Source organism: Choloepus didactylus, chromosome 22, assembly GCF_015220235.1.
Source record: "Choloepus didactylus isolate mChoDid1 chromosome 22, mChoDid1.pri, whole genome shotgun sequence".
NCBI classification, from domain to species: domain Eukaryota; kingdom Metazoa; phylum Chordata; class Mammalia; order Pilosa; family Megalonychidae; genus Choloepus; species Choloepus didactylus.
In genome coordinates, this window is record NC_051328.1 from 22,153,454 (window position 1) to 22,166,761 (window position 13,308).

The following is a 13,308-nucleotide window of genomic DNA, read 5'->3' on the forward strand; positions in this document are numbered from 1 at the left end:
CTGTCTGAAAGTCTATTTCCCAGAGAACTTGGCCAAAAGTGAACCATAATAAATAACGATGTTAAAAATAAAATGAAGCTAGCAAACACATAATCTTTCTTATATACCAGAAACTGCTCTAAGTGCTTTACACACATTTCACATAGGGAAACATTTTTGCATCGGCTGAAAAGTGATCATAAGCATATGTCGGCGACTAGACCTCTGAGCACTGCAGTGTGGAGGCAAAAGAGAACTGAGGCTGGGACCAAGGTAGAGGGTTAGGGATGGAGAGGAAGTGGACAAGCTAAATGGAGTTAGTGGTGGCTGTTAGGCAGAAAGTGAGGGACAGGAATAGGGTGGGGCCGCCTCTAGGAGAAGGTTTAGGGGAACATGTTGAGTTCATCAGCAGTGAGGTATCCTCTCTGGCGATAGGGGCTGGGGCGGAGTTAGCGGTGTTAAGGAAGGTTGGCAAGAAAGGTGCCGGCGGCTTTCTCTTCTCTACTGCCGGGGCCATCTACAACGTCCTCCTCCCAACCACGTCCTGTCTTTCGGGATCCCCGGTTTGTTTTCGTCCTCCTTGGCGGTTGGACATTTCCGACGGTTCCTGGAGTTTTGCGGCGGTGCCCGCAGAGAGGAATTGCGCCGGGTTCCCTGGAAGGGAGGAAGCGGAAGCAGGGACGCCGGCGCCGGCGGCCGGGCGACCAGGAGCGGAAGCGGAAGTGGCGGCGGCGCCGGCCTGGCCTGGCCTGGCTGAGGGGAGGCGGCGGGCGGGCGCGATGGCGGAGGCCGGGCCACAGGCGCCGCCGCCCCCGGGCACCCCAAGCCGGCACGAGAAGAGCCTGGGACTTCTCACCACCAAGTTCGTGTCGCTTCTGCAGGAGGCGAAGGACGGCGTGCTTGACCTCAAGCTGGTGCGGCCTGGGCTGAGGGGACGACGGGAGGAGTCGGTGGATCAGGCCTGGCCGGGAGCGGGAACCCCCGGGGCGGCCCACTGCATCTTCAGAGAGCAGGCCGCGATGCGTGTTCTTTCTCACCGGAGGGAGGCCGGGGGCCGTTTCATTCATTCGGCAAAGGGCATTGAGCGCCAGCTGTGTGCCCGGCGCGGGGCTGCAGGTGCTGGCCCTCGTGGCCCGCTCCGTGATTACAAGCTGCTTTAGTGCCTGAGTGGAGTTTTGGGACTCGGGTTGCCCCCTTCCTATATCACTGCATATCAGTCTCTGGGTCGCTGGAGCTTGCTGACCTGACTGATGCCATAGGAGTTCTTGTGTAGTGCGTAGGTGGCCAAGAGTACATCTGGGAAATGGAGTTGACCATCCTCCATTCTGTTCTGTCTGCCAGGCAGCTGACACCCTAGCTGTGCGCCAGAAGCGGCGGATATATGATATTACAAATGTGCTGGAAGGTATCGGGCTGATTGAGAAAAAATCTAAGAACAGCATCCAGTGGAAGTGAGTGGGGGTATCTAGGACCTTGTACCCAGAAGTGTCAGAGGCGTGGGTTGAGGGAGGGTTTGTGCAGTTGAGGTCAGGGGCCATGGGACTCAGAGTTCTTGACAGCCCCTCTGAGCCCCATTTCCTGGGCTCAGAGGTGTGGGGCCTGGCTGCAATACTCGGGAGATTGCTGACAAGCTGATTGAGCTCAAGGCAGAGATCGAGGAGCTGCAGCAGCGGGAGCAAGAACTGGACCAGCACAAGGTGTGGGTGCAGCAGAGCATCCGGAACGTCACAGAGGATGTGCAGAACAGCTGATATCCACTTGGCAGTCCCTGCTTTGGGGGCATGTGTGAGGGGTCCAGATGGGTTTGCTCTGAGTTGCCCCTGGCCCTGTCCTTCTTGGGAGGATGGTCCTGTAGCTTCTGGCTGTTTCCCCGCCTTGGGCTCCCTCCTCAAGAGTCTCTCCACCTTCAGTTTTGGCTTGTGATCTCTCCCCATGTGGGTCCTAGACCCTGGGACTTTTTCTGAGGGCTTATATCTTAAACCTCTGTTAAAGAGCTGGATCCTCTCTGCTCTGCTATTCTGTCACCATAGGCAGGGCATCCGCTGTTCTCCTTAACCCCCACACCTTGGCCTACGTGACTCATGAGGACATCTGCAGATGCTTTGCTGGTAAGCAGAGCCTGGGTAGGGGGAGATGGGGGTGGGCCTGGGCTGAGTCACAGCCCTGAGCATTGGGCTCAGTGCCCAAGGAGAGTTCCATTTCTTAGGAGGGTTCCTGGGGCCTGGCCAAAGAGAAATCAGGCATGGGTAAGTCCATGGCCCCTACCTACACTGTTCCCTGGGCTTGGCCTTTTGGGCATGGTGGAAGGACAAGGGAGAGAGTGAGAGAGAGAGAGCGAGCGAGCACGTACGAGCACTCGCATGTACATGTTCTTGTATATGTTTGTGTTTATAGGTAGGGGACAGTGGTGCCCACTTCCAATCTATCGTTTAGTTGCATTGTGGGTACAGGAGTTGTTCCTTCTCTACCTTGCATCCTCTAGGTTGTTCCTGGGAAAGGGATGTTGGCATTAGAATATCTGTCCTTAGGGAACAGCCCCATCAGTGGATCAGTGAGGTATCCATGGCCAGAGATTTTTTGCTCCATGTATTTGAACCCAGATTTTCTGCTTATTGACCACTGGGCTCTTGGTGAGAGAAAAGCTTTCGTTTCCTGCCCCATCTGCTGTGGGGTACAGTTGAGGCCTGCCCTCTAGCCCCTCAGAGACCATGATCTGCTATTGCAAAAGGGCAGGCATTCTCATTCCAGCTAAGGTTGAGTCCATGGGCTCTGACCCACTCTCCTTATCATTCTAGGAGACACACTCCTGGCCATCCGGGCCCCATCGGGCACCAGCCTGGAAGTGCCGATCCCAGAGGTGGGTGCTCAGCTCAGGCAGGCGGGGATGGCTGAGGGCGGGTGCTGGCTGTGGAGCCCGATAAGTCCCGGGTGGGGCAGGTAGAGGGAGGCCTGGGGTTTGGGGTTATCTAGGACGACGGGCAGCTTGGGGTGGAAGACACTCTGGCCCTGGCCCAGGGTCAGGCAGGAGCCAAGTCTGGTCCCAATACCTGTCCACCATCCCTACCCCTCACCTCTAGGGACTCAATGGGCAGAAGAAGTACCAGATTCACCTGAAGAGTGTGAGTGGTCCTATTGAGGTGCTACTGGTGAACAAGGAGGCCTGGAGTTCACCCCCTGTGGCTGTGCCCGTGCCACCACCAGAAGATCTGCTCCAGGGCCCACCTGCTATCTCTACCCCTCCGCCTCTGCCCAAGCCTGCCCTGGCCCAGCCCCAGGAAGCCTCACGCCCAAGCAGTCCCCAGCTGACCATCCCCACCCCTGTCCCCAGCAGCACCGAGGCCCAGGGGGTGGCCAGTCCAGCAGTTGAGAGCACAGGTGAGACACAATTGGCAGCTGGTGAATTTTGCTGTGGAATGCCAAACTCAGAGATGGGAGGGACCCTGTGGGGGTTGTCCTTTTCCTGGCCCCCACCGGGCCCCCCCTTGGCAGTGAACAAGCCGTTTTTAACAGGGAAGCACTGACTGTTTGATGGGACATTCATGGTGGCAGTTTCCTCCCACATCCACCTGTGCCTCACATTCCCTGGCAGCCTTTCTTGAAGCATGGCCACAGCAGCCATGTCACCCAGGCGTTCCCTCCTGTAGGCCTCATGCCCTGCCTCCTTCAGTGACTCATCTCCAGGTTACCTCTTTTGGGGGCCTGGCAGTGCCCGACTCTCCTTGGGCCTGGGATTCAGGGTTGTGGTCATCATCCTGGACCTGGGTTCTAGCCCAGCCAGTTGTGATAGCCTGCTTCCTGCTCACCAAGTGAATGGTTTGGGGGTGTGTGGTTGCAGTGAGCGGAGGCTTTGGAACCGATAGCAAGGACAGTGGTGAGCTTGGCTCACTCCCTCTGGGCCTGACGGCACTGGACACCCGGCCGCTGCAGTCTTCGGCCCTGCTGGACAGCAGCAGCAGCAGCAATAGCAGCTCCTCTGGACCCAATCCTTCTACCTCCTTTGAGCCCATCAAAGCAGACCCCACTGGTGGTGAGTACCTGCTCCCCTGGAGGGCAGGAGGGTCCTGGCCTCAGCCCAGGCCTAGGTCAGTGACACAATTGGGGCTGGAACCAGTTTGCCTGTCTCCTCACAGAGCTTGCCAGCCCAAGGGCCCCAGCCCCTGCCACCAGCCCCTGCCTTGACACCAGAGCGCTCTGCTAGCCAGGCCAAGGATCCTGGCCTCCAGGTCATGCTGGTGCCTCTTTTTCCCCCCTTCTTGGACCAGCACAGGGCTCCCTGACCTTCTCAAGCCCTGCCTGCCACCCCTTGGACTCAGGTTTCAGGAAGTTGCAAGTGCTGTCCTGGGGAGGGAGCTGTGGTATGGCCCATGGGCTCCAAAGTTGGGCAGCCACCCTCCCGGAGGAGATGTCATCTGCCCTGTGTCTCCTCTCCCTCGCGTGTCTTCAGTGTTTGCTTCTTCCAGTACTCATTCTTACCCCCAACACCACTGTCTCTCCCTCCTCACCAAGTGACACTATTCCTCCTTCACATCCTCCTCTTACACCTTCCCTGTCTCCCCTCTATCTGGACTCTTTGAGAATCTAGTCTTGACTCTGTTCCACTTTTGTCTCCTGGTCACCCTTCAGGTTGTGGCAGTGAGGACACCCACACTCCCTTCCCCCAGAGCACTCCACAAGCGCTGCTTTTGATAAGTTGCTGAAGACCTGGCTACTGAATCCAACAGGTCTCGGGTGTTTTGCCTGGTGCCCTCTTGCTCCGTGTGGACACTCTTTCCTCCTTTGGCTTTAGTGATGCCACCTCTTGGCTCTTCTGCCTCACTGGCTTCTCCCTGACCTCTCCCTGTGCTCCCTTGTATTGGTGCTTCTCAGGGCTCTGTCCCATTCCAAACCTTGGGAGGGCCCAGCTCTGGGTGGATGAATCTCCAGCCTTCCTCTAGCCTAGATCTTTTGTCTGAACTCCAGACCTCTGTCCACGTGTCTTCTGGATGCCTGCCTCCCTATGCACATCCTGTCTCCTCAGCAGAGATTGCCAGCCCAAGGGCCCCAAACCCCTGCCATAAGCACCTGCCTCGACACAAGAACTTCATTCCCACATGTCCTCAACTGAACTTATCTTCTTCCTGAACCCTGCTTTTCTGCCTCTGTGCGCAACTTCCTGTTGTCCCTTGTCATCCAGGCCTGATACCTGCGTGTCATTCCAGTTCCATCTCCCGTTCCCTCCTTCCTCTGCTCCCTACCCCACATCAGCTAAGGGAGTTTCTGTCACAGACATCTCCTCCCACCCCTCCTGTCTCCTCAACACCAGGATCAGTCCCAGCCACTTCAAGCCCAGATACTTCAACCTTCTCTTAACTCCAGTTGACTGAGGGATCTTTCTTAAAACACGAGCCTGACTGTGGCATTTCCCTGTTTACAAAATTACTTGTAACGGCTCCCTGAGGCCTGCTGGGTAAAATATGAGCTCCTACACTTGAAGTTCCTCACTATCCAGCTCCAGCTCTCCTCTCCAGCTTCGTCTTCCTCTGCTTCCCATATGTGTCCTCCCTATCAGATCTTTGTAGTGGGGTCTCACCCTGTAGCACCAGCCCCTGTTTAAGTATCTGCCTTCTCTGCTAGGTGACCCAACCCAGGGTGGGGTCTCTGAGCTTGGTACATGGCAGGTACTCAGCAAGGGTGCGGGTGGACGCTGAGCCCAGAAAGGGGGTGTGGGTCTGCTGCCCTTCTGTGGCACCACTGAGTTAGGGTGGCTGGGCCACACTCCTCCGATGGACCTTCGGTATCATGTGCTCAGCACTGAGGAATTTGGATATAGCAGGGGAGACCGACAGTGGCAACTTAACTTGAAGGCAGGGGCTGGGCCCCTCTCCCCTGCTCTCCTAGCACAGTGCAGATGCAGGGACAGGAGTGGGGGGTTATGGCCAGAACTGTGCAGTGAGGGAAGGCTGAAGAAGCCAGGAGTCAGTGGCTCTCAAGCTGTGTACGGGTGGGGTGGGGGGAAGACCCCAGGCAGCCCCCAAGTCAGAGTGTGCCTCTGTGCCCTTGTGCATGACTTTCTTTTCTTTTAGTTCTGGAACTCCCCAAAGAGCTGTCAGAAATCTTCGATCCCACACGAGGTAGGGCATTTCTCGCTGGGGCTGGGGCTGAAGGGCACAGCTCTTTGGGTCCTATGGCTGTTTTCCTTCTGACCTGGGGCAAAGGCTAAACCTCCTGATGGGTGGGGTTGGGGTCCCTTTTATGGGCTTTGCTGGTTGGGGAAGTGGGAGCCAGAATGTAACTGAGTTCTCCTTCCCCAGAGTGCATGAGCTCAGAGCTGCTGGAGGAGCTGATGTCCTCAGAAGGTGGGTGGCCCAGGAAGGTGGGGGGTGGCACGGGCAGGGGCTTTGGTGGCAACTGGGTGAGGCTTTGGCCCAGGGCTTCAGCCTGGTGCTCTCTGCAGTGTTTGCCCCCCTCCTCCGTCTCTCTCCACCCCCTGGAGACCATGATTACATCTACAATCTGGATGAGAGTGAAGGTGTCTGTGACCTCTTCGATGTGCCTGTTCTCAACCTCTGACTGACGGGGACATGCCTGGTGTGGCTGAGACACAGACTGTCTGACTTGGGGGCTGCCTGGGGTCCTCCCCCCACCCCGCCCGTACACAGCTTGAGAGCCACTGACTCCTGGCTTCTTCAGCCTTCCCTCACTGCACAGTTCTGGCCGCAACCCCCACTCCTGTCCCTGCATCTGCACTGTGCTAGGAGAGCAGGGGAGAGGGGCCCAGCCCCTGCCATCATGGAGCCAAAGTGTTTGCCTCACCTTTTCTGGGGACTTCCCCCACCTTGTGCCCTTTCCGAGCCCTCCCAGAGCCCAGGCTCGACTGCCACTCAGTGGCACAGAACTGAGAAACCACCCTTGCCCCCGTAGGACAGTTTGTTTAGCCCCACTTCTGCCCCTGCCAGTCCTCTGCCAGCCCCTGTCCTGGCCCCAGGGAGGGAAGAGCAGGTAGAGCTGGGTGCTTGCCAGCACTACCCTTAGCCTCCGCTGCTGCCCACCCCCGACCCTCCAGCTCCTCCCAGCCCTCTAGCACACGCCTCTTCTGTTCAGCCCTTAAGCCCTGAGACTTGTAGGTGGGGGTGGGGGGGGTGCTAACTGGAAGGAACAGAGGTCTCTAGCTAGGAATCTGGGTGGTTCAGTCCCTGAGGATTGCCCCAGCCTCCCATTGCCCCATAAGCCTCCTTGTTTATTCATTTACCCTGTTAGAGCCATTTGCAGAGATTTAGAAAGATTTACAGTAACGAATGGATTCCTATAAAAAGATTATTTTTATACTTTTTGCAGCAAAAGGAAATTGTAATATTTGTACAGTGTCCAAGTAAATAAAGACCGTGCCTAAGGCTATCTCTGATCTGGTTCTTTCAGGGGCCCCCTCCCTGGGACTCTGCTGGAGTGGTAGGGGGCTGGGGGGTCACCTGGCAAGAGCAGGAGCGGCAGGTGTGGCAGCCGCCGGCAGGCCGCCTTGGGCCCTCCACCTGCCCCACCTTGGGGCGGGGCGGGGCCGCCTCGGCGGGGCGGGGCGGGCGCCGTCCTACGCTGCCCTGCGTCCCTCTGCCCTCCGACTCCAACCCGGAACTGGCCTCGGCTCCCTTGGGAAGGCCGCGTGGCCGGGTCAGGAGTGGGAGCTTGGGTGGTGAGTGCGGGCCGCGAGGGCCAGGCCGCGAACGCCGGGACGGCCTCGTCCTCAGGAGCCCCAGACCAGGTGCGCCTTCGCCTGGAGGGCGCGCGGTCGGTGGAAAGTGCAGGCACCCGCGGCCCGCTTGGACCATGGCCCCCCCGCGGAACGTGGTGAAGATCGCCGTCCAGATGCGTGACGCCATCCCGCAGCTCATCCAGCTTGACCAGGTCACCCAGCCAATCCACCTTTTGGGTCGCCTCTCCGCGTCCCTGTCTACTGTGGTCCCTTCCCTTGGGAGCAGCCCAGCCCACCCCGGGCCCCAGGTTCCTCCCCACCTCCTCCCGACTGCCAGCCCTTTGAGTGTCTGCTCCACTTGCAGGCGAAGCCGCTGGCCGCCGTGCTGAAGGAGGTGTGCGACGCGTGAGTGCGGGCTGGCCAGGGTAGGGGGCGGGGAAGAGACGGAGGTGGGGGGAGGGAGGAGGTGCCCCTACCTGCCTCTCTGAGCCCCGGTGCCCGGCAGGTGGAGCCTGACTCACTCTGAGAGCTATGCCCTGCAGTTTGCTGAGGGGCCCAGGAGATACATCACTGAGAATGTGAGTTCTCCACCGCCACCCCACTCACTCCAGACCCCCACCAGCCCAGAGTGACCTCCCTATGACCCCTTCTCACCCACCAGGCCCTGAATCCTCAGACTCATCACCCCACAATCTGGAATGGGATTTTTTTTTTTTTTTTTTTTACTGGCCCTCAAATCCTCTCTCACAGATATCCCAACTGGCCATTCCTCAGAGCCCTCCTTGACTTCCCTCCCTTTTCTCCTCTGTCTTCTCCAGAACCGCACTGAGATCAAGAATGGCAGCATCCTGTGCCTCAGCACGGCCCCCGTAATGCCCCTTGCACCCCCATCCTCTCATTCCCTGCGCCTCCTTTCTGCCCTGGCCCCAGCCCCAGCCCCAGCTCTGCCCCAGCCCCACCTAGTGGGCACCCCAGTCCCCACACCTCCTTACCTCAGCCCAGCCTCCTCACCTCCGCTCCTGTCCCTTCCAGGACCTGGAGGCTGAGCAGCTGCTGGGTGGGCTGCAGAGCGGGAGTTGTGAAGGGCGCCGGGAGGCCCTGCGGCGCCTCATCCTGCTGGCCCCAGACCTGACCTTTGCCCGGGAGGTCATCAGCCGCGATGGGCTTCAGAGGCTAGGCACCATCATTGAGGATGGGGACGAGTGAGCACAGCTGTGGTGGGCCAGCAGATGTGGTGGGGGGGCTTGGGCTTGGAGGTCCTGATCTGGTCCTGCTTAGCCCCTGATGTCCTTACCCAGTCTAGGTGAGGTGCTGGCCCTCGGATTGAGGGCCTTCTCGGAGCTCATGGAGCACGGTGTGGTGTCCTGGGAGACGCTCAGCATCCCCTTTGTCAGGAAGGTGGGTGGGCTTTTCTATGGGCAGAGGGTGGGGGTGGTATCAGGATCTGGCCCTCCCTGGTGGTCTTGGTGGGTCACAACCCTCTACCCTCTTATAGGTGGTGTGCTATGTGAACATGAATCTGATGGATGCATCCGTGCAGCCCCTGGCCCTTGGGCTGCTGGAGAGCGTGGCCTTGAGCAGCCCTGCCCTGGGCCAGCTGGTCAAGAGTGAGGTGCCACTGGACAGGCTGCTGGTACACCTACAAGTGTAAGCATCTGGGCCTGGGGGACAGATTGGGAGAGCTGGGCCAAACCCTGGATGGCCTGCTAAGTCCTTTTCACCCCAGGATGAACCAGCAGCTGCAAACCAAGGCCATGGCACTGCTGACAGCCCTGCTGCAGGGGGCCAGCCCTGCAGAGCGGAAGGTGAGTGTGCCCTGCTGCTGGATAGGGCGGGCACTGTGCCCCACCTCAGGCCTGTAGGGTAGGTGCTGAGTGTGGGGCTAAATCATCTACGCTCCCTTCCCACCCACCCCAGCAAATGCTTGACTACCTATGGCAGAGAAATTTCCGCCAGTTCATCTATAAGGTAGGAAAGACTGGGCCAGGGACACCCCTTCCCACACTCCTCTCCCAGCCCCCTGCTATCCTCACAGCCATGGACTGGCTGTCCCCCAGAACATCATCCACAGTGCAGCGCCACTGGGCGACGAGATGGCTCATCACTTGTATGTACTTCAGGCCCTGACACTGGGGCTGCTGGAGCCACGCATGCGGACGCCATTAGACCCCTACAGCCAGGTGCATGTCTCGGGGCTGGGGGTGGTCACGAGGCTCGGTGGGGCTTGGAGCTAGGCCTGGAACCTACAGTCTTGACTCCCTCCCCCACACTCACACTGCCCCTAGGAGCAGCGAGAGCAGCTGCAGGCCCTGCGCCAGGCTGCCTTTGAGTCAGAGGGAGAGCCCCCGGGCACTGGGCTGAGCGCCGATCGTCGTCGTTCCCTCTGTGCCCGCGAGTTCCACAAACTGGGCTTCTCTGTACGTGAACCTTCCCCACCTCCCCAGCTCTGCTGCAGCCCAGGGCTGCAGTTGTTCCAGAGGGCTGGGCCCTTTCTGAGCAGCTCCCCCTCCCCAGAACAGCAACCCAGCGCAGGACCTGGAGCGCGTGCCCCCTGGCCTGCTGGCCCTGGACAACATGCTCTACTTCTCCAGGCACGCACCCAGCGCATACAGCCGGGTCAGTGATGGGACTGGCGGGGCGGGGTGGGGGTTCCCGCCTAGGCAGGGTCCCCCCGGGGCTTAGCCCTGACGCACTGTCTCCATTCCCCACCTCACCCCAACTCCCAGTTTGTGTTGGAGAACAGCAGCCGTGAGGACAAGCACGAGTGCCCCTTTGCCCGGAGCAGCATCCAGCTGACGGTGCTGCTGTGTGACCTACTTCGCATCGGGGAGCCCTGTGAGTGGGACTGGGTGTGGCGGGTCCGGGAACGGGGCAGAAGGGCAGAGAGGGCCAGGGGCTGCAACACTCCTCCCTGAGCCCCTCCTGCCCCCCTGCTCCAGGCTCCGAGACGGCCCAGGACTTTTCACCCATGTTCTTCGGCCAAGACCAGAGCTTCCATGAGCTCTTCTGTGTGGGCATCCAGCTGCTGAATAAGACCTGGAAGGAGATGCGGGCCACACAGGAGGACTTTGACAAGGTGGGTGGGGTGGGAGCTGGGGGCGCAGGCCAGGGCAAGGGCCCGGAACTCAGGCATTGAGCTGAGCTTGGGGTGGCCCCAGGTCATGCAGGTGGTGCGGGAGCAGCTGGCCCGTACCCTGGCCCTGAAGCCCACCTCCCTGGAGCTCTTCCGAACCAAGGTGAACTCGCTCACCTATGGGGAGGTGCTGCGGCTGCGGCAGACTGAGCGGCTGCATCAGGAGGGCACCCTGGCTCCTCCCATACTGTGAGTTGGGGGGATGGCTCCCCAGTCCTGGCCCCCACCTTTCCTGGTGCCCCATGGGCCCTGTCCCAGGTCAGTCCTGGTCAGTCCGTCCTTCCCCCCTCCCTGCCCCCAGGGAGCTGCGGGAGAAGCTGAAGCCAGAGCTCATGGGTCTGATCCGCCAGCAGCGCTTGCTCCGCCTCTGCGAGGGGACGCTCTTCCGCAAGATCAGCAGCCGGAGGCGCCAGGGTCTCTGGGATAGAGGAAGGGCTGAGGGTAGCTGCGTGGGGGTCAGGGCCCCTCTCGTCACTCCTTCCTCCTTCCCCTTTCTCCCCACAGACAAGCTGTGGTTCTGCTGCCTGTCCCCCAACCACAAGGTGCTGCAGTATGGGGATGTGGAGGAGGGCGCAGGCCCACCAGCCCCCGAGAGCCTGGCCGAGCAGCGTAAGGAGGGCAGGGGCAGGGATCAGACACCCACTGCCCCCAGAACGCCTCATTCCCCGGGGACTCCTGGGGCCTCAGTGGTCAGCACAACCTTCTTCCTGCAGTCCCGGTGGCCGACATCAGGGCACTACTGACAGGCAGGGACTGCCCCCATGTCCGGGAGAAGGGCTCTGGGAAGCAGAACAAGGTGAGTGCAGTGGGGAGCCAGGGGCTCACCCCTGCCAGCTCCTGCCTGCCTGGGGCCTTCATGCTTCTGCTCCTTTGCTCCCCCAGGACCTCTGTGAGTTAGCTTTCTCAATCAGCTATGACCGTGGGGAGGAGGAGGTCTATCTCAACTTCATCGCCCCCTCCAAGCGGGAGGTGAGTGTCTGGGCCAGGCTGGGCGGCTGGGCAGGGGGACAGTGGGGCAGGTCCTTACGGGGCTGGCCCCACCCCAGTTCTACCTGTGGACAGATGGGCTGAGCGCCCTGCTGGGCAGCCCCATGGGCAGTGAGCAGACCCGGCTGGACCTCGAGCAGCTGCTGACCATGGAGACCAAGCTGCGGTTGCTGGAACTGGAGAACGTGCCCATCCCTGAGCGGCCACCCCCCGTGCCTCCACCCCCCACCAACTTTAACTTCTGCTATGACTGCAGTGTTGCCGAGCCTTGACAGTGAGGTTGGCCATGGGCCACACCTGCTGCCATGGAGGGTGGAGGGTGGAGAATCACAGATACCCCTGACCTGCAGAGATTGCAGCAGAAATAAAGTCTGCTTGGCTCTTGGGTGCATGTCATCCTCAACCCTGCCTGGCCTGCCCTTTTTCTTTTGTGGGTCCTCAGGAGGCCATCTAATGAGAAGCATGAAGGGAAAGATGAGAAGCTGGGCCTGCTCTGTGTAGAGGGCAAGCTCAAGCAAGTTCTCCCCAGGCCAGTGGGAGCTGTGGGCTGATTGTGACAGAGGGAGCTCAGTGCATGGAGCCCTGTATTCTGGTCAAAACACATTGCAGGCATGTGGCTGGGGTGTGGGCCACAGACAGGCCAGAGCCCCTGCCCCTGACGTGGGGGGTAGGGGGACAGAGCAGCTAGGGGTGCTGGGCCCTGCTGGAGGTCTGGCTCAGAGGCCACAGTCACTGATTCCACACCTCTGAGGCAGAGGAGGGCATGCCAGCCAGTGGGAGTCCACAGGGCAGGCTGCAAGCTGCCACCACCTCTGACTTCCTTCTCCATGCCTCTCACTGCCTCTCCCAATGCCTCAAGAAACCCTTGACAGTGTTAACTGTAAATGTTACCTTGAAAACTGCTGATATAGCACCTCCTTTGGAGAATGTCTTGAGAGAGCTGTGCTATGCTTCTGATCCAGTCAGGCCTCAGACCAGACCCTGCCTCGAACATCCAGGGCCCAACATCACACGCCTGGGTTTGGAAAGTTCCCACCACCTGGAATGGTCTGTACTGAGTTCAGGTGACATGGGGCGGGGTGGCTCCCACATGCAGTTTATCTCCCAACACTGTCAAATCTTTCTCAATGTCTCCATTCCCTTGTCCAGGCCACCATCATCTTGGCAAAAACCTGATTTCCTGCCTCCCATCTTGTCCCCTCTGATCCTCTCAGTACCTGCTGCCCCAAAAGTTTTCTCAAACATCAATCTGATCCGATTCCACACTCACACCCACACCCACACCCACACCACCCCCATCCTTTATTCTTCAGTGTCTCCCTGTCATCCACAGGGTCTTGATTAACATGATTAATGTGACCGGGCACAAGGTGAGCTGGCTGGGTTGAGGACATTTTGTGGTTTAGCTTGTCCAGCAGAGTGTCCGTGGCTCGCAGGGGTCTTAGTACTTGGTCCCAGCTGGCGCTCCCCCTGCCACCTCCACCCCCGTCCCCCACCAGTGGTGCTCTGACCTGCCTATGTGCAGCCCCATGGCCCTTTCTGCCTG

The 13,308-nt window shown here is 59.6% G+C and overlaps 2 protein-coding genes across 8 annotated transcripts; both read left to right on the plus strand.

Moving 5' to 3' along the window:
- Positions 1-720: 720 nt before the first annotated feature.
- On the plus strand, positions 721-7,353 carry E2F4 (E2F transcription factor 4). 2 transcript variants are annotated; one of them, XR_005213850.1, is made up of 11 exons: positions 721-893; positions 1,321-1,430; positions 1,568-1,729; positions 2,044-2,087; positions 2,775-2,836; positions 3,057-3,354; positions 3,815-4,006; positions 4,603-4,700; positions 6,042-6,089; positions 6,270-6,314; positions 6,413-6,427. XR_005213850.1 is itself a non-coding variant. In XM_037816171.1 (10 exons), exons 1-10 carry the CDS (start codon positions 759-761, stop codon positions 6,526-6,528), a joined length of 1,212 nt encoding a protein of 403 aa, XP_037672099.1. In that variant the 5' UTR covers positions 721-758; the 3' UTR covers positions 6,529-7,353. The 2 variants fall into 2 exon arrangements, 1 of the variants encoding a protein (XP_037672099.1); XM_037816171.1 differs by lacking the exon at positions 4,603-4,700 and having other exon boundaries at positions 6,413-7,353.
- A 193-nt stretch (positions 7,354-7,546) lies between these two features.
- On the plus strand, positions 7,547-12,165 carry ELMO3 (engulfment and cell motility 3). 6 transcript variants are annotated; one of them, XM_037816169.1, is made up of 20 exons: positions 7,548-7,854; positions 8,007-8,047; positions 8,148-8,220; positions 8,461-8,511; positions 8,675-8,844; positions 8,941-9,040; positions 9,138-9,289; positions 9,369-9,447; positions 9,560-9,610; positions 9,700-9,822; positions 9,928-10,059; positions 10,157-10,258; positions 10,369-10,477; positions 10,582-10,718; positions 10,801-10,964; positions 11,077-11,189; positions 11,280-11,384; positions 11,489-11,571; positions 11,658-11,744; positions 11,822-12,165. In XM_037816169.1, exons 1-20 carry the CDS (start codon positions 7,777-7,779, stop codon positions 12,032-12,034), a joined length of 2,163 nt encoding a protein of 720 aa, XP_037672097.1. In that variant the 5' UTR covers positions 7,548-7,776; the 3' UTR covers positions 12,035-12,165. The 6 variants fall into 6 exon arrangements, with proteins under 6 accessions (XP_037672096.1, XP_037672097.1, XP_037672094.1 ...); XM_037816168.1 differs by having other exon boundaries at positions 7,547-7,854; positions 11,077-11,384; XM_037816166.1 differs by having other exon boundaries at positions 7,631-7,854; positions 9,763-9,822; positions 11,077-11,384.
- Positions 12,166-13,308: the final 1,143 nt, after the last annotated feature.

Excerpts from the sequence above, each read along its gene's own strand:
- E2F4 (XM_037816171.1), top strand. The coding sequence starts at position 759 with ATGGCGGAGGCCGGGCCACAGGCGCCGCCGCCCCCGGGCACCCCAAGC. Across the intron at positions 3,355-3,814 it reads TCCAGCAGTTGAGAGCACAG|TGAGCGGAGGCTTTGGAACC; the intron begins GTGAGACACAAT and ends GTGTGGTTGCAG. Across the intron at positions 4,007-6,041 it reads CAAAGCAGACCCCACTGGTG|TTCTGGAACTCCCCAAAGAG; the intron begins GTGAGTACCTGC and ends CTTTTCTTTTAG.
- ELMO3 (XM_037816168.1), top strand. The coding sequence starts at position 7,777 with ATGGCCCCCCCGCGGAACGTGGTGAAGATCGCCGTCCAGATGCGTGAC. Across the intron at positions 9,448-9,559 it reads CCAGCCCTGCAGAGCGGAAG|CAAATGCTTGACTACCTATG; the intron begins GTGAGTGTGCCC and ends CACCCACCCCAG. Across the intron at positions 10,259-10,368 it reads CACCCAGCGCATACAGCCGG|TTTGTGTTGGAGAACAGCAG; the intron begins GTCAGTGATGGG and ends CCCAACTCCCAG.